This window comes from Lissotriton helveticus, chromosome 10 (genome assembly GCF_964261635.1).
Source record: "Lissotriton helveticus chromosome 10, aLisHel1.1, whole genome shotgun sequence".
In the NCBI taxonomy this organism is placed as follows: Eukaryota; Metazoa; Chordata; class Amphibia; order Caudata; family Salamandridae; genus Lissotriton; species Lissotriton helveticus.
In genome coordinates this window covers 93380585-93405263 of record NC_136071.1, presented here as the reverse complement: position 1 = coordinate 93405263, position 24679 = coordinate 93380585, and the positions used below count along the sequence as shown (strand labels likewise).

The 24679-nt window shown below is 44.4% G+C and overlaps 1 protein-coding gene across 1 annotated transcript in view; it reads right to left on the bottom strand.

The window, feature by feature from the left end:
* CASKIN1 (CASK interacting protein 1) overlaps positions 1–24679 on the bottom strand; it is a 776040-nt gene that overhangs the window by 196736 nt on the left and 554625 nt on the right. Inside the window, exons 8-9 of the mRNA XM_078664842.1 lie at positions 10513–10621; positions 6749–6843 (exon numbers count right to left, since the gene is read on the bottom strand). Of these exons, the coding sequence (XP_078520968.1) occupies positions 6749–6843; positions 10513–10621 (204 nt within the window). The remainder of the gene's footprint in view (positions 1–6748; positions 6844–10512; positions 10622–24679) is intronic.

Below are 24679 nucleotides of genomic sequence, written 5' to 3'. Positions count from 1 at the left end.
CTAAAATGGTGGGAGTACAGAAGACTTATTGCGAGATATAGAGACGGCGGAGCCACGTTTCCGAATGATTGAGAGGGCCCGTCCTGAGAACCCGGGAGCACAAGGAGAAGCCTCAGACACTAGAGAGACACTGGCAGTGCAGATAGAGCGGTTGTGTTGTTTCGACCTTAGGTCATACCTGGCGCGGGCGCATGTGGAACGGGATAAAGAGAGCACACTGCTGGCATGGTTGGCCAACCCGGCCCCTACGGGCACACCCATATTGGAGTTGACCTCTGCGACGGGAACATCGGTATATACCCAGCATGGGATACATGGGGTGTTTCTGGAATACTACACCAAGTTATCCCGGAGAAAATTGCGGGTCACCGGAGAGGCTATAGGGGATTTCTTGCAGGATATAGCGTTGCCAATTGTTAGAACAGGAGATCTCCCTGGGGGGAAATAAGATTGGCGGTTAAACACATGGAGCGTAATAAAACGCCGGGTACAGACAGGCTACCTATAGAGTTTTATTCAAATTATATTGATTTATTAGCCCCTAAGCTGTTGGCTGTTTTTAAGGAAGCACTAAGGGTGGGCAGGCTGCCAGCCTCCACCAGAGAGGCAGTTATTATCCCCCTACTGAAACCGGGGAAGGACCCCTCGGATAGGTCGGCTTACCGACCATTATCCATGTTGACCTCCTATTATAAAATATTAAGTAGGATCCTTGCAACTCGGCTTCTCCCACACATGGTACAGTTGGTCCACCGTGATCAGGCGGGATTTAGCCCTACTCGAAATACATCCACTAATGTGAGACGTCTACTCTGCATATTGGGAGAGGATCACAGCATGGCTCCTAGCGCGGTAGTCCTTTCAGTAGATATTGAAAAGGCATTTGACAGCCTGGAATGGCCATATCTGTTCAGGTTATGGGCAAGTTTGGTCTTGGGGAGGCTTATGTGGGATGGACAGAGATTCTTTATAGATCAGCAACGGCTTGGGTACGGACGGGGACAACGGTTTCCTCCTCCTGCTCAGTGGGACCGGGAACGCAACAGGATGCCCGCTTTCTCCACTACTGTTCGCTTTGGCCATTGAGCCATTGGCGGCACAAGCCAGATTGGGACAGCACTACCTCGGATTGGACTTGCGGGGGGATATGCAGTATATATCATTATATGCTGATGACTTACTTATGTTCTTGGCCAATAGGGTGGAACCACTGAACGGAGCAACAACATTGCTTCGTGCATTTGGTGGGGTCTCAGGACTGGGGGTGAACTGGGTGAAGACTTGTCTGTTTCCGGTGATTCCATCAGTAACAGGTCCAGCTCAGGTTGCAGGCATTTGTGGGAGCCTCGATGCTGGCCCTATCTTGGAACTAATATCTATCATACCTCGGATGATCTGTTAGAGGGTAACAAAGGCAGAGCTGTGCGAGGACTTAGGGGTAGTTTAACATTTCGGAGTACTTTGCCACTTTCGGTGGCTGGTTGGGTGGGTCTCCTGAAGATGGTAGCACTCCCTCGGTTGTTGTACTATTTTCGGACACTGTCAATTTGGGTGACGGGATCAATCTTCACACAGCTCAGGTCAATGACTGGGGGATTCTGTTGGGGTCCGGTCGACGGCGGGTAGCATTGGCCACAATGATGCGCCCGAGAGCTTACGGGGGCCTGGCTGTCCCAGATTTTGAGTTACATTATCTGGCAGCTTAACTGCAGTGGCTTACTCAGGTGGTGGCTCGGGAGTTCAGGGGCCCAGATGGTCTTGAGGCTCGGTGGAATCCACGCCATATACTGTCCTTTGTGGTACTTCAGCAGTGGCTGCGCCTCGGAACGCTATCTATTGAGGAGCGGACTCTGAGGCTGTGTTGGTATCGGAGCCAGCTCAGAGCCGAAATCGCCCGCCCTTATGCCCAAGAGATACCTTTGGGTATGTGTACCGCCCTCCCGCATGGAGGGGACTGGACTGCGTTAGCCAAGTGGGAGAGGATGGGTGTACAAGTATTGGGAGATCAGTATGAAGATGAGGCTCTATTACCTTATCAGGCCTAGCAGGACAGATGTGGCCTCCCCGGGGGGGACTATTTGCTACACTTGGCCCTGGTGTCGGCAATACAACGTCACTGGAGGGAAGGATTGTTGGAACCGCAGACGTCCATGGTATGCCAGTATGTAGTGATGGCGGCGGGGACCTTTAAAGCTATTACGTGTCTCTACATGTGTATGGTGAATAAGGGAATGGAACGGCTGCGAGAACTACAGAGAAAGTGGGAGGTGGACCTAGGTAAGGAGATCCCTAAGACATGGGCTCAATTGGTCAGGAGAGTATGGAAAAGTACCAGGAATGCTAGATTTCAGTTGGTTCACTTTTTTATTACACAGAGTGTATTTAACCCCTGCTAAGATTATTAAATATTTTAAAATAAATTATGCCCAGTGCCCGCGTTGCAATCTGGTGGGGGCGGAGTAACACCTCATGCTATGGGGATGCCCGCAAATAGGAACGTATTGGGAGGAGGTAGTCGACCTGCTCTGCGGAGTTACGGACCGTCGAGTGGAATGTGACGTGAGCACTTGCTTACTGCATTGGTTTACGCATACATCTAAAACGAAAGTAACAAGTACGTTTTTAGATCTAGGATTGTTATTGTCTAAGAGAGATATTACAGCACATTGGAAATCGAGGCGAGGGCCTAACATTGGGAGGTGGAAAGCAGAATTGATTAAATGGGCAACCAGTGAAAATACAGTTCGGCTTCAACACGCTAAGCGGGCCAATAATGATAAGGCGTTGGAGACTGCAAGGGCATGGGAGGCCATAGTTGCGGCACCGCAGGTACCCGAGGCTGACTCAGATGTCTGAGAGTAATGTGGGTAGAAGCAGGTACCACAGGGGGTTTTCAGCTGGATTGGACTAGGGATGAGTTGGCCATAAGCTGAGTTTCTGACACATGGCTGGAGGTTACAGGGGTAAGGAGTAGCTCTTTTTATCGTGTAGGGGAAAGCTGTACCTATACCTTATCTTGTCATATCAAAGTCAGACACTGAAAGACAACTGGTCCAAACATTTGTAGATCTGATGCTTTTTAAAATTCAGATAATGAGATGTGTGCTTATTGACATCATCATTCAGTCTTGGCCACTCAGGGGCCTACTAGAATCCCACTTTAAGGGTATCCCTTAAATGAACATGGAAATGATCGTCTAACATCTACAGCACTTCCTCCTGTTCTTTACGCCCAGATTCCTGGAAAAACTCTTAGACCACAGATCATCATTTCTTATTTTAGGCTCATCAGGTTTGTTTTTAGAGGCCTGACTAGAAACTAATGTCTGTCGTAGAGCCAAGGTGTGAGTCAACATTTATCATCGTGCCTTCTTGGGACAACACCTTGTTGTACAGTACGTGCTATTGGAAAAGTCACTAATGAATGTTCTGATTTCCCAGTCTGACCTAAAGCTATCTTATCCGCCACACCCCTGGCAATCATTCTCCATTCTTTAACATTCTAACAGGTCTGGAGTAGGCGTGGTACCTCGGGGAACGTTTCCTAAATATTCCAGTTATGACAATGGCAATGGGCTGCCTCAATCATTAAGAACAAACCAATGGGCTAAGTCATTGCTGCATAGAAGGCCATCACAGTTTCCAATGGAGAAACCAGCTCAGTCTGCTGCGTGCAAAAACTCAAGGACCTCAATATTTTAAAGCAAAGTCGTCTCACAAATAGGGTGTGTACACCCATGACACATTGGGGCAAGGGAAAACATTGACAGTGGTGAGCTACAACATATCTAGTTATTGAAAGAGAATGTTTTTGGATGCTAGACAATATAATATGGCCGCGAGGTTTAGAAGCTGTGATAGCGCCATTTGTTTCAGAATGTAGTTTCTCTTCTCATCCCCCTCTCAAGATGTCCACCACTCATTAAAATAAATGATTCTGCAGACAAAAAAGAATACAGGAGGCTGGGGGGACGAGGGGAGTCCCTTTCCGCTGCCGCCACCGCCAGGAGTCACCACAGTCTTGAGACAGCGCCGCCGCCCCGGGACTGCAAATCCCGGCTGCCTTAGCGGCGGCGCTGATTGGCCACGCACCGCAAGCGCCAGGAGGTGCCTACAAACAGCGCTCTGCTTGGCGGAGCAGGGGGGCATCACTTACCTGTGCTGGGGGGACGAGGGGAGTCCCTTTCCGCTGCCGCCACCGCCAGGAGTCACCACAGTCTTGAGACAGCGCCGCCGCCCCGGGACTGCAAATCCCGGCTGCCTTAGCGGCGGCGCTGATTGGCCACGCACCGCAAGCGCCAGGAGGCGCCTACAAACAGCGCTCTGCTTGGCGGAGCAGGGGGGCATCACTTACCTGTGCTGGGGGGACGAGGGGAGTCCCTTTCCGCTGCCGCCACCGCCAGGAGTCACCACAGTCTTGAGACAGCGCCGCCGCCCCGGGACTGCAAATCCCGGCTGCCTTAGCGGCGGCGCTGATTGGCCACGCACCGCAAGCGCCAGGAGGCGCCTACAAACAGCGCTCTGCTTGGCGGAGCAGGGGGGCATCACTTACCTGTGCTGGGGGGACGAGGGGAGTCCCTTTCCGCTGCCGCCACCGCCAGGAGTCACCACAGTCTTGAGACAGCGCCGCCGCCCCGGGACTGCAAATCCCGGCTGCCTTAGCGGCGGCGCTGATTGGCCACGCACCGCAAGCGCCAGGAGGCGCCTACAAACAGCGCTCTGCTTCGCTTCGCGGGACGCGAGCGGGACGCCGAGCGAAGCCCGGGCAAAGGGCGGGCCCTCTGTGGCCCTCCGAGGAGGACGGGGCGGGCCACCCCACATGGTCCCAACATAAGAGGTAGAGAGACATAATACTGCATACTTATTTATGTTTAATCGTCCTGTGTCGTCATCGGGCTCTACATAGTCCTCCCATGATGTCTGTCTGGGAAGAGCTAAATGCCGTGTGCGGCACTAACTATGTCCCTGATATATTAACCCCCCCCAGAGTGGGAAACGTCACTGATCCCGTAACCTGTACTACCCAAGCTGTTCCTGTATCCCCTGATTTAATCTTGTTTAACAACGAGGATACACCTTCAAATGCCAATCTATTGTGTTCTAGCTTCTCATCCCCCCCCGCCAATCCAATTGTTCTAACGCCACATAAAGCAGGGACCACATCAAATAATCCTGTTTCCCCCCTTCAATCGACCCTATTGGCCGAATTTGAACGTTTGCTGAATGTTGCCCTGTTACCCCTGGTTACAAAAATCAAGGAGTTGGGAGACAGGCTGTCCAGTGTGGAACAAATAGTAAAAATGACTCATCCATCAACTGTAAATTCGGCTGTCTCCCCACGTTCTACACTCTGTATCAACTCGGACAACCCAATTCCTACTGAACTCAAAAAAGCTCGAATAATTGACCCTGCCTTGAGTATACCCTTCCCAAGGGGCCAAAATAATCATACTTCCAAAGTCCCTAAACATCCTCAGCCAAGAAGGCAAAGAATTAATTTACCCCCAGAGGCTGCCCCCTACGTGTCCGTTCTTTCCGGGGTGCCCGAACTTGGTCAGGGCAATCACGAAACAAGCAAGGAGCTGCTAAATAAGACCATCTTTTGGCTTAACAACAACAGACCGCTGCCGCCCACCCTAGATGGCGGAATTGTGAGCGTCAGGAGGGTGGGGTGGTTAGGCAGATTGCCTAAAGACATTTCGGGAGATCTGATATTGATCAGATTTAAACACAGGAACATCGTCCCCTTCTTAAGACTTCTCCAACCAAAACCCGGTGATGGCCTTATTTCTACTTGGGACTTGTTCGATTTTTACCCGGGCCCCAGAGTAATGAACAATAACACTTGGTGAAAGGGGACTCTGGCCATCATGTGTTTATACCCAGACATGTAAAATGGAAAAGCCAAACATGCTCTTAACAATTGTATATATGTATCTTGTCGTACATCCTCCTTATGTATCAAGGCCTAATTGATTGCTGCTCTTCTAATTAATTCTTAATTATCTTAAAGGATTGGCTCTCCAGATCTTGCTTTTTTTGTAAATGGTTGCCATTTACTTATTTTAAGGAATTGACCAAATTGTTTGTTTTTAAATTATTTTTGTAACTGTATCTTTGTATGATATTTTATGAAATTGTACGCTTATATGATATTTCCTTGTTGAATATCGAATAAAGCATATTTTGAACCTTTGAACCTACAGGAGAGCGAACCTGGATGGACACAGTGAGAAGCGAGAGCGAGCAGGAGAGTGAGAAAGCAAGAGAGAAGGTCTAAGCGAGGGATGGAACAGGAGAGAAAGAATAAAGGATGAACAGAGAAAGGAAGAGAGAGGGATGGACAAAGAGGAGAACGAAAGATAAAATACAAATAGAAAAATGACAAAGTGGAGTGATTCAGTGGAAAAGAGATTGGCGAAAGAAAGGTGGGAGGGAGATAAAAAGAGAAGAGGGAGAAAACAGAAAGGGAGAGACTGGTGGGTGAGAAAAGAGTGATAGCACAAAGATTTTGGAAGAGAGAAAGGAGAGAGACAGTAAGAATAAAGAGTGGAGTGATGAATAGGGATAAAGAGGGAGAGAAGAAAGAAAATATGGGTGTACAAACAAAGTGACAAAGAATGACAGTGTGATAGATTTCTTCCTCTTGTTTCTTGCAAATGCATGTATGTTGTTGTCTGTCTGAAGAAAAACCACAAGTGACCTACCGCACATAAAGAACCGCACATACTGCAGCAGTATCACTTACTGTAATCACATCCCCAGCTTTTACATTCAGACTGGTGAGGTCATAATTGTTGCAGTAATCCTTCACAGCCCTGACCTGCAGGGCAGCCGAGGCATCTGCAGGGCAAAGGAAACAAGGAGAGGCAATCAGACCTTTAAGATTGACTACATGCCCCACCTTCTCATCTCCATAATCATCAATCTCAACCTTGGACCCAAAATAGGGAGGTATCTGAAGGTCAAAAAACAAAAAGACAAAAAAGCAAGGCTCCACTCTGATTAAATGCGTTTATACTAACAAGATAATCAGACTACTGTGCACAAAACAAACAAACATAATGCATATACTATTTATTACTAGCTATAAATAATACATGTGTGACATTATATATGTATATATATATGTATATATATATATATATATATATATATATACACACACACGCATAAATATATGGAAGATTAAAAATGAAGCACTGTGAGGCTTATAGGATTAGTAACCCCTTTTAATTTCTCATCATTAAACAATTTAATAAGTCACAATTCCTCATTCAAAACACAGCATGTGGGGCGAGAACTAAGGCCTCAGTATTTGTCAAGGTGTTTCGGTGATATACCTTGCTGTTAACCAACTTCTTCAGGACAAATGTTTGAAAATATTCCACACATAAATTCACATTGGGGTCATCCAATTTAAGTACGTTTAAAACATGCCTAGAAACAAACATAACCATTAAAAAAAATACGCAACCAATAATGCACACAGGGCCGGCTCTAGGCTCATGGTGGCCCTGGGCAGGGAGCGTAGGTAGGGGGCCCGGAGGAGGGGGTCCGGGCGGGGCGGAGCGCGCAGGCCAGTAAAGAGGGCAGGGGGTCAGGGTGTTTAGAAGTGGAACAGAGCCGGAGGCCCCCAAATCCCTGCCAGGGGCCACCACGCAAATATGCATCCATCCTCAGAGGATTAATATATTAAGGATATATATTGGCGTGGTGGCCCCTGGGGTTTGGTGGCCCTGTGCAGGTGCACAGTTTGCACATGCCTAAAGCCGGCCCTGATGCACAGAAAGCACAGCAACTGATTCACTCCACAATTGTCTTCATCCCATAAGCAAAGAAAAGTAGTAATAATCCTTGTTTTTAAAATAAAACCCTTAACGACTAACAGGCAGATGCATCAAAGACAACACCGGGAGCAAACGGGCAGATTCTCAGAATCTGGCCGTTTGCTCCCGGTATTTTTGCATTTGGGATGCATCATCCCAAATGCAGAAATCGCAATTTAAGGAATCTCTAAATAGCGATTCCTTAAATTGCTCTTGCATTTAAGGAATCCCAAAATGAGATTCCTTAAATGCAATACATGAAACCCAAAAAAATAGCGAATTCGCTAATAGGGGGAGCAAATTACCATGAAGTTGAACTTCGTGGTAATTTGCTAAAACTTTGAAAAATGCACTTTTGTGTATTTTTCAAAGTTACATGTTGCGCACACACATGACCTTAGGGCATGTGTGTGTGTAACATTTGTGCACAGGTCCATTTCAGGGGTGCAACAGGGTGTCCTTTGGACACCCTGGCACCCTTGAAATAGCGGAACATTAGCGATTCGGTAATAGCTAATCGCTAATAAGGAATGGCTTTCCCATTCATTCCTATGGGCCTTTAGGCCCATAGGAATGAATGGGAAAGCCATTCCTTTTTAGCGATTAGCTATTACCGAATCGCAAATAAGGAATCTTTAGGAATCGCTAATAACATTGCGATTCCTACATGCATCCCGTTTTGCGAGTCTTTAATAGCGATTCCTTAAAATTCGCTATTAAGGACTCGCAAAACATAACTTTGATGCATTTGCCAGTAAGTGTCTGCATCTGCATTTCTTATCTCACGAACAGCTAAAATATTAAAAAATGTGTTATAAAAATGCAATACCAGGAAAGCAAATGGCCTAGTAGAGGCCCAGTGAGTCTGAGAAGGGAGAATCTGATATCAGAATAGCGGATTCCATATAAGGAGATGTGTGCTTTAGTATTCTGATCTCCCATGACAGAAGTTTTCATCATCAATTTTACTTCATGTGGCATATGTTTTAATAATAAGTTGATTTAAATCTGACAGGTTGAAAGGTCCATTAAGATGTGCAATGACATAGGTAAAATAATGGTTTATGTTTTTTTTTGTTTTTTTTAAATGGGGTTTTGTTACCAAAACACGTTTAAGAAAAATGTATTAAATACTTGTTTTATGTTTGTTTTAGGCGTATTTTTAACCTGCTTACATGTGATTAACCAGGGTGTGAACTTGTGTGTGGAAGATATCCAAACAATGAACCTTAACAAGGTGGTTAACAATAAAATATACAACCGAATGCCTTGATGAATACTGAGAACTTACCTCTCTCCCCACATTTTGTGTTTGGAATAAATCAATTGTTTAATGATTAAAAAAGGAGAAGGGGTTACTAGTTGTATAAGCTGTATGGTATTTTGGTTTTAAATTTCCGAATATTTATGCGTATGCATATTGTCATACATTAATTATTGTTCGTAATAAATTCTATATTTTTGTATATGTGTTAACTTTGTTTTTTGTGTGTTTTGACAGTTGGCACTATAGTCTGTTATTATTAATATAGTCTCATTTAATCTGAGGGGAGCTTAGTTTTTTTGTCTTTAAGAGACCTTCTACCCTTGGTTCTGAGGGGGTGATCTCAATTTTCTTAGCAAGGTATCTGGAGGTGCCACTGCCTTTATTTTCACGCTAATCCTTTATATCTCATGCTTCTGCGCTTCAACTCCGCTGCACCCAGTTTAGAGACAGTAGCTAAACCTGACGGACTTCACTCAACACCTTCCCTACAGATCCAACCAACATCCTTCTCAACCATGCACTGCAAAGGGGTATCCAGGAACCCAATACAAATCCAAGCACTTCACTAGCTTATTAGGAGTGTAGAGAAAATGGTGACACCTCCTATGAAAACTATTAAGGAAGTACCTAAGACTGTCCTTGGTACGTAGCAGATTCCACTCTTACCATTAAACACACAGTTATCTAGATTAAGGGCAGGGTTCAGGATGAGCAGTGGCCAAAAGAAGATTTTAAGGGGAGTCATATGGCTAATGTTAAGGATTGGCTAAAGGCAGATACCATGGGAACACACAGGCAACAGTGGCCAAAAGAAGATCATAAGGTTGTGCACCTGGTTTTAACTGGCTGACAAAAGATCTTAATCTGGTACATATTGCTATCCTTGTTACATTGCTGATATCAGCTCGGAGTGAGGTAGGTTTATCTGGCCCCAGTACTGGTACACGGATACTGCTTACATTGTCCATTGTGACCATCCATGACCATGGCAGTGTTTAAGGTGTTCACATCTATAAATTACACAGCTTGTGGGGACTGGAAAGTACCAAAATCCTAACCTTGACCAAGATTTCAGTGATTTCCAGATAGCCTCAGTGCAAAGCAGCTCCTGAATTGTACACAAAGATGATTGAGCAAGCCGTCTCTCAATGACATGCAAACGATTAGACCTTGCAAGTGACTAATTACATCCTCTAACTGATGGAAACTGCCCCTCTGAAAGTCTCACACACATTTCACCTACAAATCACTTACTTCAGATGTGTGATTATTTAATTAGTAGCATAACAATACTACAACACCAAGAATGCATTAGGCTGTCACACAAATGTTAAGACTGGAAACAGTGCCCTCGAAGACCAGGATGGGGTGGTGACCCTCCTTGGCTTCAATGTGCATTCAGATCTCCCTGCTTACCTCTGAGCATCTGCTTAATTTCTTTGCTGGCTTGGGTGCCTGTGAACTGGTTAACAATATCCAACGCGGTCTGGCTGTAGGTGTTCCTGATTTGGGCATTAATTCCACTCTGAAAGACAAGAGATGGGCGTGGGTTACACCTCAGAACGGAGAACAACATACATAAAAACACATGCCTTCCATCATTATCTGTTTGCAGTCCAGGTAGGCCACCTCTGGGTGCACCTGATGGCTTAGTAAGCAAAGGCTTACAAAGGGAGAGTGACAGAGTTGTGAGGACAATTTCCTCATAAGGACTCCCTTTGCTATACAAAAATAAGCTTCTACCACTAAGATCAGCTGTTCCCAAGGAAAGGAGTGCAGCAGAGGACACTTCTGCAATGCTATCCCATTGACTACTTGCTGCAAGCGTCCTGGACATTTCACAAGGCTATTGTTGGAGGTCGGAGGAATTCTAGATCATATGGATATGCCAATATGACAGAATAAAGGGTGATGGGTAAAATACTTGAAATAATCTCATAAAATGGTAATACCCTAAGCTGTATTCCCATACATCATTTTTAACTCATCTGTGCCATTACAGACAGGAACTAACCATATCCAAATCAGCCTTTGTTGTGCTCCATTGGAATAGTTCAACCTGAACAGCCAGGCCATGCCCCTCTGAACAGGAACACAAGCATAGCAGGTAGTTGTCAAAAAGACCTGGGGGAGATGGATAATTTCTCTAGAACAGTGGTTGCTAACCTTTTGACCTCTGTGGACCCCCACTGAATCATTACTGGAACCTGGAGACCCCCACTGAGTCATGATTTGAACCCAGGGACCCTCAGCCTAAGCAATTTTTAGGATGTGAACTTCAAAACAATACACAAAATACAAAAACATGTATGCACCAAGCAAATGCTTAAATATTGAATATTCGGTGCAATTTACAATCAAATGTAGAAAAAGTCAATTTTACTCCTTTATTAGTATATATTGTAATATAAATGTATTCATTGTAATATTATTTAATTTTGTAAAACAGATGCAGACACCCTGAGTAGGCCATGCAGACCTCTAGAGGTCCTCAGACGACAGATTAAGAACCACTGCTCTAGAATTTAAGCTTGAAATAAGTCTGCAAAGGAGCACGGTAATTACTTCCCTTACTCCATCCATGATAACCCATTATGTGAAGTGGAGGATGGCATCCAAGGTCCTAGGCTAGGGCTCAGGGTGGACGTATGTAATTTTTCACCTCCAGGTCCCAGCTCCAACCCCCAGCAGTCCCTCGCCCTCCCCCATGCATGCACACAACTGTGAGGACATCCAGCTCAGCCTTTGCCCATTACAGCAATGTGGAGATCCAGTAGTGTATGCCAGGGCTTGACTACACCTTCCAGGACATTGCAATCTTCTGCTTCAAGAGTACAAAAGCGAGATCAATAAACCTGTGCAAGTACTTATCCCTTTTAATCTTGGGTCGAAGCCCGAGGATGATTGATTCGGGTGAGAGCAGGAGCAAGCGTTCCACCACTGTGGAAATTATTCTTGTGATCTCATCCTAGGCCCCCTGCACCACTGGACACTCCCAGACCACATGGTAAAAACCCGCCTCAGATGTTCTACATCTAGGCCACTCAAGGGTTCCCATGGAAAATATGCGCTTGATATGCTGCGGCATGAGGAAGTCCTGATGTAAATAGTTAAATTGCGTGAAGCGGATGCAGGGCTGTACAAAACCTCCTTGACATGTTGTCTGTGTGTCGGGAGATCAGCCATCCATCTGGCTTTAGCCTTGTCATTTGCCATGGACAGGAAGTTGTTAACCAGAGAGAGAGACATTGGGCATTAGGATTGGTTATACTCATTGAGAAGTTAAGTAAAGGAGGTACCTGAGAAGTGTAGTGCAGATATTCATACTAGGGAAGGATGGATCAACAAGTCACACTGCTCATCCTGGAACACTCAAGCAATGCAGGTCAGAGCAGAGCCTCCCAGGTAGTGTATGAACAGAGGTTTAACAAGAGAGGGTCCTAAGAGGAAGCAGCTGTCCTTCCATGACCAGTTCCTTAGTCCCTCACCCATGGATCATTTATTACTGTAGGAACTACTTATAAACTTCCGGACAACACTAACATTTAGCAAATAACGGTGGAGATGATTCATGGATTTCAGGATAAATAATATTTGTCCATCATTGTATTTAAATTGTATGGCATAATAGCAAACCCTGGTCCCACGCTGCCAGGTAAGGTTTTTACTTGTTAGGTTTGCAGCTCATGGTGGGACACTTGGCAAGACAAAGTGTCTATCAGGCATTTCTAGGGAGGCTGGAAGCTACTGGTCTGCATTAGGGTGTGTCATCTACACTAGTTAGGCCCGTTAGGAATTAGTATCTTTCTTACATATACACTAATCCTTCTTCCTAAAGTTGCCCTCTCTTTGCCACATTAATGTTTGACACACCCATCTTGCATTTGTGATGCTTGGTTTGTTTTTGCAGAAACACCGACCTTGCTGACACAGAACACTTCGTGAGAATCCTATTACACTACCTTGGCATCTGTTGTAAAGCCTCTCATGTACGTAATACAAATGTGTTTTATTATTACATCCATATGGCGGCACAGCTATCGGTATAACACAAACAATGGCTGCACGACCACAATCTCGCCCCGAGGCAAGGATGACATTTTCTATATATAGATTTTTGTTTCCTACCATTGTCAGAGGAGACGCTTCTGCTGATCTCGTGGTGTCCCTGCATTATGAAGCTTTCGGCTAGCAGCTGACTGACATCTCAGTGAGGGGTGTACAGTTCATGACCAAGACGGGGTCGTACACTCTCACCCACCAGGTAAAGGGGTTAGATCATCCAGACGGGGGTGGGTGGGGGGTGTTCTTGGCAAACTACATATTCACACCCAAGACATCTGGGTTAGGGTTTAGCATCGCTGGGGTACACTTGGTTGTTACAATCTCTTATATGTATGCATATATAACTTGTCTCAACAAAATGATATACTCTGTTTTATTTTCTGTGTTGACACTCATTGCAACTTTTATCTGCCTTTGTCTATTAATCATTGCAGCCCAGTATTTAATACAAGAATCATTCTGGTTCAATAAATATTGAAAAAGTTCCTCTGTGTATTCTTTGTATATTTATCTGAGCAAAAGAAAGTACGAGTTCAGTGGTTGCCAGAACTGTTCGCTCCATGTTTAGGTTCAGGGGGGCTAACGTGGCACTGCGAGCTAGGTGACTCAAGGGACCAAATATCTAGCGGGTGCATGGAATCAGTCTGGCACCATCCTAAGTTTATGTCGCCCGCAAACGCGCAGTTCTTACTGATGGGTGGAAACTACACATCATGTGGTCTATGGAACAAGAGACATACCTAAGCCTTAGGTTTGCAGGGATTGGGAAGGCTTGAAATGACTCGGGGAGCTGGGGGTTGACAGGTTGCAGATTTGCCACACAAAGGGCACCCCTGTAGAAAAGTAGCCTGTTCTGGAAGGGGGTGACTTCCAGTTTGCAATGGAAGGAGAGTTAATGTGAGAAGGCACAGAGCTCAGTCTGCAGAAAGCTCAAGTCTCAGTCAGCACTTCCTAAGAACAGATTATGGTTTGCTTTGTGGGTTGACAGTACTCTAGGTCTAGGATTAGATTGCACCTCATGAACGGGAGAGCGCCATGCTAGGCCTTCTCTGTAGTGGATCGGTTTTCTCCTTGTGAACTGCAGGATGCCATGCTACGGAAGCTAGTCCTAGAGTTAGTTTTCTCCTGGAGATTTGTATGCTGCCATGCTGGGAATGTAGGTGAAGGATTTACTTTGATATGGTTCCTTCCAGAGAGCCTAATCCAACACAAATGGTTTCATGTGGTGCTAAGAAGACAAAAGAGAACATCACAATGTGGTAGGCACAGCCGCGAACATTATAAAAATTAGCAGCAGAAAATTTGAGGACCTTCCAAAAGAAAGGTTATAGATCATTCCTTCTGATTTGCAATAGGAGATTGTTCCAGTGTCTGGGTCACAGTACCTATCTTTGAACAACTCATATTTATGCTCGAGTTCTATAGTAGTAGCTTGGTTTCTAAGTGAAGAGAACTGGTGGGAGTGTAAAGGCATATGAAGTTGGCCATCCCAGAGTGATCATTGTTGCAAGAAGCTGTATGTGCAGTAGAAAGGTTTTTAAAATAAATCCACTGGCAAATGGCTAGTCAGTGTAAACTACGTTGTACCTAGTAAGCAGAATAATATTTCCTCAAAATGAACACCATGATCTTGCAACCTCTACAAATTAGCCAAAGCATATGCTGGGAGGCCCAGATAAAGACCATTGCAATAATACACCCAGTACAAAATATTTGATTTAACAATACTGGGGACTGAGTTGTAGGATTAGTTTTCTCCTGGTGATTTGGAAGTCACCTTGCTTGTGACTCTAGACATAGGATTAGTCTCCCCTTGGTGAGCTGAAGGCCACACCGAGGTCTCTAAGCATAGGACTGCTTTGCTCATTGCGAGTTTGAGCCCACCATTCTTTGGTGTCTCCGTGTAAAATAAGTTTGCTTCTGGCAAGTTGGGGAATCCACGATGGGATATCAAAGTGTATGATTAGTTTGTTCCTGGCAAGTGGGAGGCTACCACGCTGGCACACTGAGGTGTAAAATTAGTTTGCACCTGGCATGTTTTGGGATGCCTGACTATTCCCAGGAGGTCCTGCAGTTATTACCAAAGTTCATAAATGCAAAAATACTCCATTGTTAGTATTTCAAGATATGCAGTTTGTATTGTTCATCTTCTCCATAAGCTCAAATAAATTCACCTATAAATTCTCAAAAGGTACAGCCATCCAACATGTGTTTCGGGGACCACCCCTTTATCATGGCTGTAAAAAAATTAAACATTCACCATGAAGGCAAACTATTAAAAAAAACAATTTACTAAAAAGCCTAATATAGGAGCCCATTAGGATGGCGGGCGTTTTGCCCCCGCCAGCCCGATGGTAGCCACCGCCGGCCCGATAGTGGCGAACCGCCCGCCATCCACACCAGAAAGGCCCCCTGCCATATTAGGATGGCTGGGGGGTTTGCGGCGAACGGAAGGACCGTCGCCGCTTTTCCGCTGGTAGACTCGTCGACCGGGTGGAAAACATCTTTAATATGGTGGCGATGTCTGCAAGACACCGCCATTCATATTAGGATTTAGGCGGAGATCAGCCTTTCCCTGGCGGTGTTGCCTCCATGGAAAGGCATGCAGTCTTTGGCATTGGGGGCCCATTGCGGGGCCCCAGGGTGTTGAGGGGGTGAGGGGTGCACATGGGGGGTACTTATGGTACCCCCCTGCATTTGCATGCACAAGGTGGCAGGCATTGCGCGGTGCCTATCACGTTGTACATGCAAATGCACCACATGCATTTCTGACATTGCGGCGGGTGCTGCTGACAGCACCGCCCGCCGCAATGTTAGAAATGCGGAATGCGCCCGCCAGTGTGGCGGGGGCATCCTAATGGGTACGGCGGGACCGCCGCACCCATGGCGGTGGTCCTTTTAGCCATTCCCCCCGCCATCGTAATAGACCCCTAAGTTATGTATACTAGTTTCTCCCTGTAAAAGAGTCACCAGAAAGAAGCAATTTCACTCACCTTTGAATTAGAATCATTCCCTTCTTGATCTTTAATGTCGGTTAGGAGTACCCACATCTCTCTTATAGGTTTTCATTAATCCATCTACAACATGATACATCTCCTTCCCACAAAATGGCATGAATCAAATGCTAAATAGCCAATTGCGTACCTACCATTCAATTCTTCAATATGATCCGCCTTCATTCTGACTCATTCATTGTCCAAAAATAAATCAACCTACTTGCAGCTTAAAGGAATCAATTTTTCACTTAAAAACATCATTCTGACTCATCCAAAAATCAGAGTAACAGGATCACTAGCAACTTCAATATTTCCCACTTATGAAGCCCTCATGATGTATAATTGCTCACATGCATTCTCAGCAATTATCTTAACAGTTACTTACATCTAGGTTTGCTCCCAAACATACATAGAGATTTGTTGAATCAAGGCTCATCCTAAATATCAATCCCTCTAGAGTAGTTGAAGGGCTGCCAAATTCTTCTTGATAAAAACTCTCTTCCAAAGTACTTGAATGCAGTTTCCTCCACAAATTTGATACCCAAAGCATTCATAATACACGAATATGAGCCAATTGTCACAAGATTATCCCGTCCAATTCATCAATATCAAACCTAGAAATGCCTAGGACCCACTCACCAGATTTCTCTCTTTCCTCTCATATCCAATGAAATTTTAAGTCCCCCTCCCGTTGTGGAATCTACAAAGTTACATGCAAAGTACTGACATCAGAAACAACCATAATGACAGTTACATACAAACTCAGATCACTGGGCGTACGGATCGCAGCGTTTCTTTAGCCTTCACACAAACAAGAAAAAAAATCTGCCGCCTTTCACAAGTCACCATTTATGTTCCACTTCACAAGACCCACCAAAATTCACTATGTGGTTTTACCTGGAACTTGTTATTCACATAGAGCCCGTATCACCACATATTACACAATAGAAGACTGATCCAGGGCTTCCTTACTCGCAACCTCAACAATTTTTCTTTAGTAACTTATACAGGTCTCGCCAGTGGCAATTATTAAACCAGCAGATGAGGCCCAGACTGGGATCAGCTCGCCTAGCTCATCCTCTGTGAAAAAGAAAGGAAGATCTAAAATAACAAGGGTCCTGAAGGAAACACCCAAAATATTTTGCACCCAACGACATAACAGTGCCACATCACGCAGAAAAGCCATTTCAGAGAGGGTAGTTCCCTGCGCAAGTGGGTTTAGGCTAAGGGGGGAGTTAAGTCAATAATATCTCGGCTTTCAAGGGCAGGTCTTACATGCAGCTCAGAAATAAGGTACAGAGCTGGGACCAGCCCGAAGCCTTCAGCGCCCGCGACTCAGGTATCTAGCCCTGGGTCACAGAGTTTGCTACTGACAGTCACTTCTATTAGCGGGGGTAAAGAGGCGGAGGAGAAGCAGAACCCCAAAAATGCACATGATGGCAATGGTACAGCACTCTCCTTAATCTTGCAGGCCCTTCATGATCAAAAGTCAAAATATATAATTCCCTTTGGGCGAATTATCACAAGCAGGCAAATTATTGCCAGTATGCATACATTTCACAATAGGCAACATAAACTTTAAACTTTTAGCATGGAAGCAATGTACAAAATATTATAAAAGAAGCACAATAAAAATTAGATCTGCACAGTTTATTACCATACAATATACTTAGTTAAAAAATGGGAAACATACACAGAACAGACATTACATACAAAATAAATCAAACATTTCAATAAAAAAAGGAGGTACGGGCTAAGGATTAAATTCCGACAGATAAAGAATTTTCCCAAATTCGTTTTCCTAGTATTACTCCTTGAGCATCGACGCGTTTCGGTGGTATAGTTAATGTTTAACCACCTTCATCAGGCACAGAGATTTATGTTTCCCAATGTTTCTCTAGAGCTATGTATCGCACAATATCGGTCAGGGGTACTCTGCCTCCTTCCCAGTATCCCAGGGTGTTCGTCCAGCGAACTATCCCTTCCAAGTTAAAATGATAATCTTCTCTCCAAATATGTTTAGATGATCCTTAATGGTCAATCACATTAATATTCTATTGAGTTATTCAGCTGCTTAGTACTCCACATATGCCACTTCTCAGTGCGTATATATAACAGTGCAGTGAAAGTGCCTCACACACGGTACAGGTATGGTCATTCGGACTCATACAATTGAGGTATGGATATTCCTTGTTAAAAAGCTTTCACCGAATGCATTAATCATTCGTTGCGCTGGAAATCTTGCAGTTTGTGATCCCTATAGCGTCTGAAGCAGAGTTTGCCGACTCCAGCTAATTTGTCCACACGCGGGATGCCTCTGCTTCAGACGCTATAGGGATCACAAACTGCAAGATTTCCAGCGCAACGAATGATTAATGCATTCGGTGAAAGCTTTTTAACAAGGAATATCCATACCTCAATTGTATGAGTCCGAATGACCATACCTGTACTGTGTGTGAGGCACTTTCACTGCACTGTTATATATACGCACTGAGAAGTGGCATATGTGGAGTACTAAGCAGCTGAATAACTCAATAGAATATTAATGTGATTGACCATTAAGGATCATCTAAACATATTTGGAGAGAAGATTATCATTTTAACTTGGAAGGGATAGTTCGCTGGACGAACACCCTGGGATACTGGGAAGGAGGCAGAGTACCCCTGACCGATATTGTGCGATACATAGCTCTAGAGAAACATTGGGAAACATAAATCTCTGTGCCTGATGAAGGTGGTTAAACATTAACTATACCACCGAAACGCGTCGATGCTCAAGGAGTAATACTAGGAAAACGAATTTGGGAAAATTCTTTATCTGTCGGAATTTAATCCTTAGCCTGTACCTCCTTTTTTATTGAAATGTTTGATTTATTTTGTATGTAATGTCTGTTCTGTGTATGTTTCCCATTTTTTAACTAAGTATATTGTATGGTAATAAACTGTGCAGATCTAATTTTTATTGTGCTTCTTTTATAATATTTTGTACATTGCTTCCATGCTAAAAGTTTAAAGTTTATGTTGCCTATTGTGAAATGTATGCATACTGGCAATAATTTGCCTGCTTGTGATAATTCGCCCAAAGGGAATTATATATTTTGACTTTTGTCTATTGTGGAACCCTATCCCTTTGGTCCTGGGGTCCCTCTCTCTTTTATTAGACCTTCATGATCAAAGACTGGAAGCACAGGAGCACTATGCACAGGCTAGGGCAGACAATCTCAGTATCTAGCAGGCACTCAATGAAGTGGCAACCAAGATCGGGATAACAACGAACAATATATCAGAATTACAACAAAGGGTAGCTGAAACTGAAGAAGTCACTACTCTAACAACCAGCTCTGTGCAAACGCATGAAGTTCATATATGTGCCATGCAGGCTAACATAGAAGACCTGGAGAATCGGCAGCACCGTAACAATTTAAGATTGTTTGGGATCCCGGAGGATAAAGAGGGATCAGACCCCCGTGCGTATGTAGTCCAGCTATTTCAAAAGGTCTTGCCTGACATCGCGGATAGTGTTCGGGATTGTTAACCACAACGTGTGCATTGACTACCACTCGGATAGCACAAGCAGGGATCCTGCTACCCACGACCCTTGCTGATCTTCTTCAGCAATTTCTTACTCAGGCAAGCAATATCCTTGAAATTTTACCAACCCTAGCTCACACGTAAATGTCGATTCTTTATCTATCTTTGTGAGATCAGACTTGTGCAGAGTGACCATGGATAGGCGCTGGAAATTAAGACAGCCTACAGACCCACTGAAGGTTGAAGGGGCACAAGTCTTCTTACAGGAGCCTGCACGATTAAAGGTCATCATAGGAGGACATTCTCGTTTTTTCTTTACTTAACAGGAGGCTAAGCTAGTGGTAAGTAAATGGCAATTGGAGGCAGCAGGGACAAAGACATAAGGACTGTACTTCCAAGTAGTATACTTAATCCCCATTCCGGTTTACTACAAGACTAACAGAAGAGGCAGTTATTGTCTGTATCCTATGAACACATATACAGACTCACCAATTTTCACAGTAATGGATGAATTCCAATCGATGTTAAAATCTTTCCTCACTATCCATAATGTCATACCAAAAAGTTTCTTACAATCTTAATGTTTGTTCCAGATCACCTCCTCGTCTCCCGAACGTTGCCTGTTCCAGTCCCAAATATTTTATCGGTATATTTGTGAGTATCTTATGTTTTTCTTGTACATGTGCGACTAAGGAATACTTCTTATCACCATTCTTAATAGGCTCTCAGATGTTCCCTTCATTTGTCTTTGAGTTTTCTTATAGTGAATCCCACATACTGTAAGCCACACACACAAACGGCTCAACGGACCAGTCCCTCCTGCCCCCCAGAACCTTGAGACCCCCACGGGTGAGTAGTTGCGCTTTACCAACCCTGACTGATTGAAATAGATGGAGCATTTTGAATTGCAATCAATACATGATTGCATTCCATAAGTTTGCACTTTCCCAGAATAAGAAAACTCTTTTGTCTCATTCAGAACAAATTTGAAGCAGTCACAGCCCCCACACTTATAGCAACCATTCAGAAGGATAGGAAGCCACTGTGTTTCCTGCAGTACCGTCTTGTTGATTGTATATCGGTTGGTGTCAGTGGGACTCAATATTGATTTAAGAGTAGGCTGTTTGTTAATTCTCATTATTTTTTTTATAATTCCTTTTATTAAAGAAACATCAGTACAAATAATCAATGCAGAAGGCACCATCAATTGACATGCTGTAAAGGCATATAGAGGAGGTAAATTACAAATCTGACATAGGAGGGGAACATCACGGGGTAAGCGGAAAATTTAATTCGGAACAATCAGGCGGCGTACAAATTTCCCCATGGTGGCTATTCCAATGGCTCCATATACGGGCCCATTTTTTGGGGCATCCCCTGGCGACATAGACCGTCTTCTCTCTAAACATACACCAGTCAAGGTCCCTTTCCCAGGCCTCTAGTGATGGCGGTTTGATAGCTCCTCACAGTTGTGCGATGTTTCTTTTTGTTATCATGAACCCTAAGGTAGCCCATTGTGTCTGGTGGGTGTTCAGATCAGTAGGTTCCCATATGTTAAGGAGGCAACGTCTCGCCTCCAGCAACAGCCGGATGTGTAGTGCTGCAGACATTGTTTTGTGAACCTCCCGCCAGAAGGTGCTAATATAGTGACATTCCCATATGTGGTGAAAATAGGATCTCAGGTTTCCACATCCCCTCCTGCACTCTCCGCTGTCTGCCCTCCCCATGTGGATAAGGCGTGGCCCAGTGAGGTATGTACGATGAAGGATTTTAAGTTGTACAAGCCTAAGGCATGCCGGTATGGCGACCACTTTGGGGGATGAAATTGCCTCTCCCCAATCTTCATCATCTATCTCGAGCCCATCCATTTCTCCTTCAATGCCAGAAGGGGTTCTGCCATGTCATTGATCAGCTTTTTGTATATTAGGGAAATCGTTTTTTCTGGCAAGTGGCCATCCAAGATTCTGGCTTCCAAGGGCGAGGCTTCCGGAGGGGCTGTCCCCCCTGGGCAGGAGTGATTGAAGGGAGTGCAGGATTTGAGCGTATCCGAAATATTCAGTGCTGGCCAGGTCATATTCAGCCTGCAATGTGCTGAAGTACTTGACTCCCCCCCTCTTCCCAAATGTCCCTGACTTGAGAAATGCCAATGGGATCCCATCTACCGAAACCTTTAGATCTCCATAGGCTACCAAGGATTCCAGCATCCCAGAGTGGGGTTGCTGGTTAATTCTCATTCTTGCTTTCTTTGTAAGAAATGTATTGATGTCTTCATTAGTACTCAATAATGAACAATGCTTCGCAGGCATTTGAAAGCAAAAAAAATATCCTTACTGTACATAGTCATGAATTTCACCATTCAACTTCTTTCCTAGTTTATTGTTTACTCATTTTCAACAATTCAGACTTGTACCACTAAGTGTCTTGCCAATTTCAACTTCAAATACTGTAACAACAGTATGCCATTATCAGAGTCCAATTATATTTTGAGTGCTGAGTCTCAGAAATGTTTACGCTTCGTCTGAATCCATCTTGTTGGCAATATTGCTTTCTTCTGAAAAGTTACTGGTCAAAACATTGGGGTCGAAGATGAATTGATTGTCCGCCGCCTTCACCTCCAGCACCAAACCCCACTGGTGCCCTCCTATACATCCATAATCCCCATGAGGTCTTGCGGTAATTATCAGAGTTCATAAATTCATGGTTAGAAATTCAAGATATGTAGAGTTTATTTTTTTATTTAAACTTTTTTATTAAAGAAAGCAAATCAAATTATATCACAAACAATAACATACATACAAATGCAGTCACGAAATTGTATAACAAGGATGAAATCAAATGTGGCAAAATATCAATACGACATAATACATAAGGGGCACATCTGTACGAGAGCTGCAAATCCAGTTATGATCAGTAGGTTTGTGGTCAAAGTGCGCCAGATTACAGTGTTCCATGGTCCACCGTAAACAGAGATGTATCACCAAAGGGGGTGCACAACCAACCTCTACTTTCATTCCATAGGTCCCAGATTCTGGCCCATTTCCCCGGGCAGCCCTGCTTTCATACACAGCTCTCTCAGCCTACATACACCAATCCATATCGGATTCCCAATCCGAGCATTGCAATGCAATTCCACCTTTCCACGTTCTGGCGATGTTGCGCTTAGCCACGATGCACCCAGGGAGACCCACATTCTCTCCGGCCTTGTCAGATCCGAGGCTTCCCAGATATTCAAGAGGCAAAGTCTCAGGGAACTTTCAATATCTTTCCCGCAAATCAGGGATAGAGCAGCAATAATCTCCCCCCAGTACCTCCGGAGAACCGGGCACTCCCACCGTTAGAGTTTATTTTTTATCTTCTCCATGAATTGAAGTACATTAATCCATATATTCTCAAATGGTTCAGCCAGCCAACATATACTTCAGGGACCACCCCTTTCTCAAGGCTAAAAACAAGTGAAAAATACATCACAAAGACAATATATTTAAAAAATTGATTTACTCATAAGCCTCATGAATTATCATATACTATTTTCTCCCTCTATGAGAGAGTCACCACAAACAAGCAATTCCACACCTCTTTGAATCATAATAATTTCCTTATTGATTTTTAATGTTGGTTAGGAGTACCCACATCTCCCTCATATGGGACACCATGATGGATAACTGGGTATTGAATTAATTTGCGTATGGCGAGTTGGAGGCCACCATTTTGGTGTATCGATGTGTAAGATTATTTAATTCTGGGGAAGTTGGAGTCCGTTATACTGGGGTCTCTATTCATTTGCTCTTTCAAGCTGTGTGCTGGTGCTTCAGTAGTGGGGCAGAGGCTCTTACAAGATGGCCTTCATCACAACGGTTGAGCTCACCAGGAGGATGGCAAGTATTGAGTTTCAACAGACTGCTGGAGAGAGCTGGGTCTAGAGTGGCCACATTTGTATTAGGCAGAAAAAGAGAGACAAACAAACCATTTCATACTAGAACTACTTAATCCATTCACAGCTTAAGCTGAAGTATCACCTTACGAAGAGCCAATCAGAATGCTGCTTCTTTGCTGCTTTCTATCCTCCCTGAGGTATGCCGACGGGAATCATACAAACTGTTGATATCCAGCCTGTGCTAGCTTGCCGCTTTACGAGAGATAACTGTAATGAGAAAGCGCTTCCTGCTTCTCCCTCAGTATCTCCCAGTTATTGGCCTCCCAGCATTGCAGGGTCTTGGTAATTAAAACCATTTATCTTTTTTACTGTTAGCTAATTCACTTACCATTTGATTGAACTCGTGGCTCCTGTGTTGAGGGCTGGCGTGATCGCAAGACTGTCTAGCATCAGGCGACATCTGGCTCTATCTCCAGACAAACTTTCTAATTTCAGAAAAGGATTTAGTAAGGAGGGGGGAGAGGGTGTTAGGCATGGTCGATGTGGCCCTGACGACTCCAGTAGTACAGAACTGGGGCTATGCTTCGGAGCTGAAGGACCATGCTTCCAGACTCTGGTCCACATGCTCCAATTAAGAAGCGTCTCAACATGAGTGGGTTTCTTCCTGGGTTCTCAGATAGGACTGACAGGCAGCGGATGGGAAGGACGAGGACAACGTGGATTGCACTTCTTGATTTGATCTTGGAGATTTGCAGTTTATTGACACAAACAAGGCCAGACGTCCATTTTACAGCAATCGATAGGTGCATGAAAAAACCTCCGTTGCTAGAGCTAAAAGCTTAAATAACAGCATAAACCATAGTGGCCTGTGAAGGACACTACTAATGGTGGTTTGAAGGGTAAAATGCTTAGTACATCACCTGAGCCCTTTAAACATTCCTACCTTGATGTGCAGTATAAAAAGTACATGTAATATAAAATGACAGTAGAAGTTTATTGCCTATAAAACTCTTTCTTGCTATACAAGCGTTAATAGTTTACAGGAGTGCAAACATTTACACTGGGATAATAAATATCCAGGCGGTGGACTCTACTGAACCTTCAGATGTGCAGTACT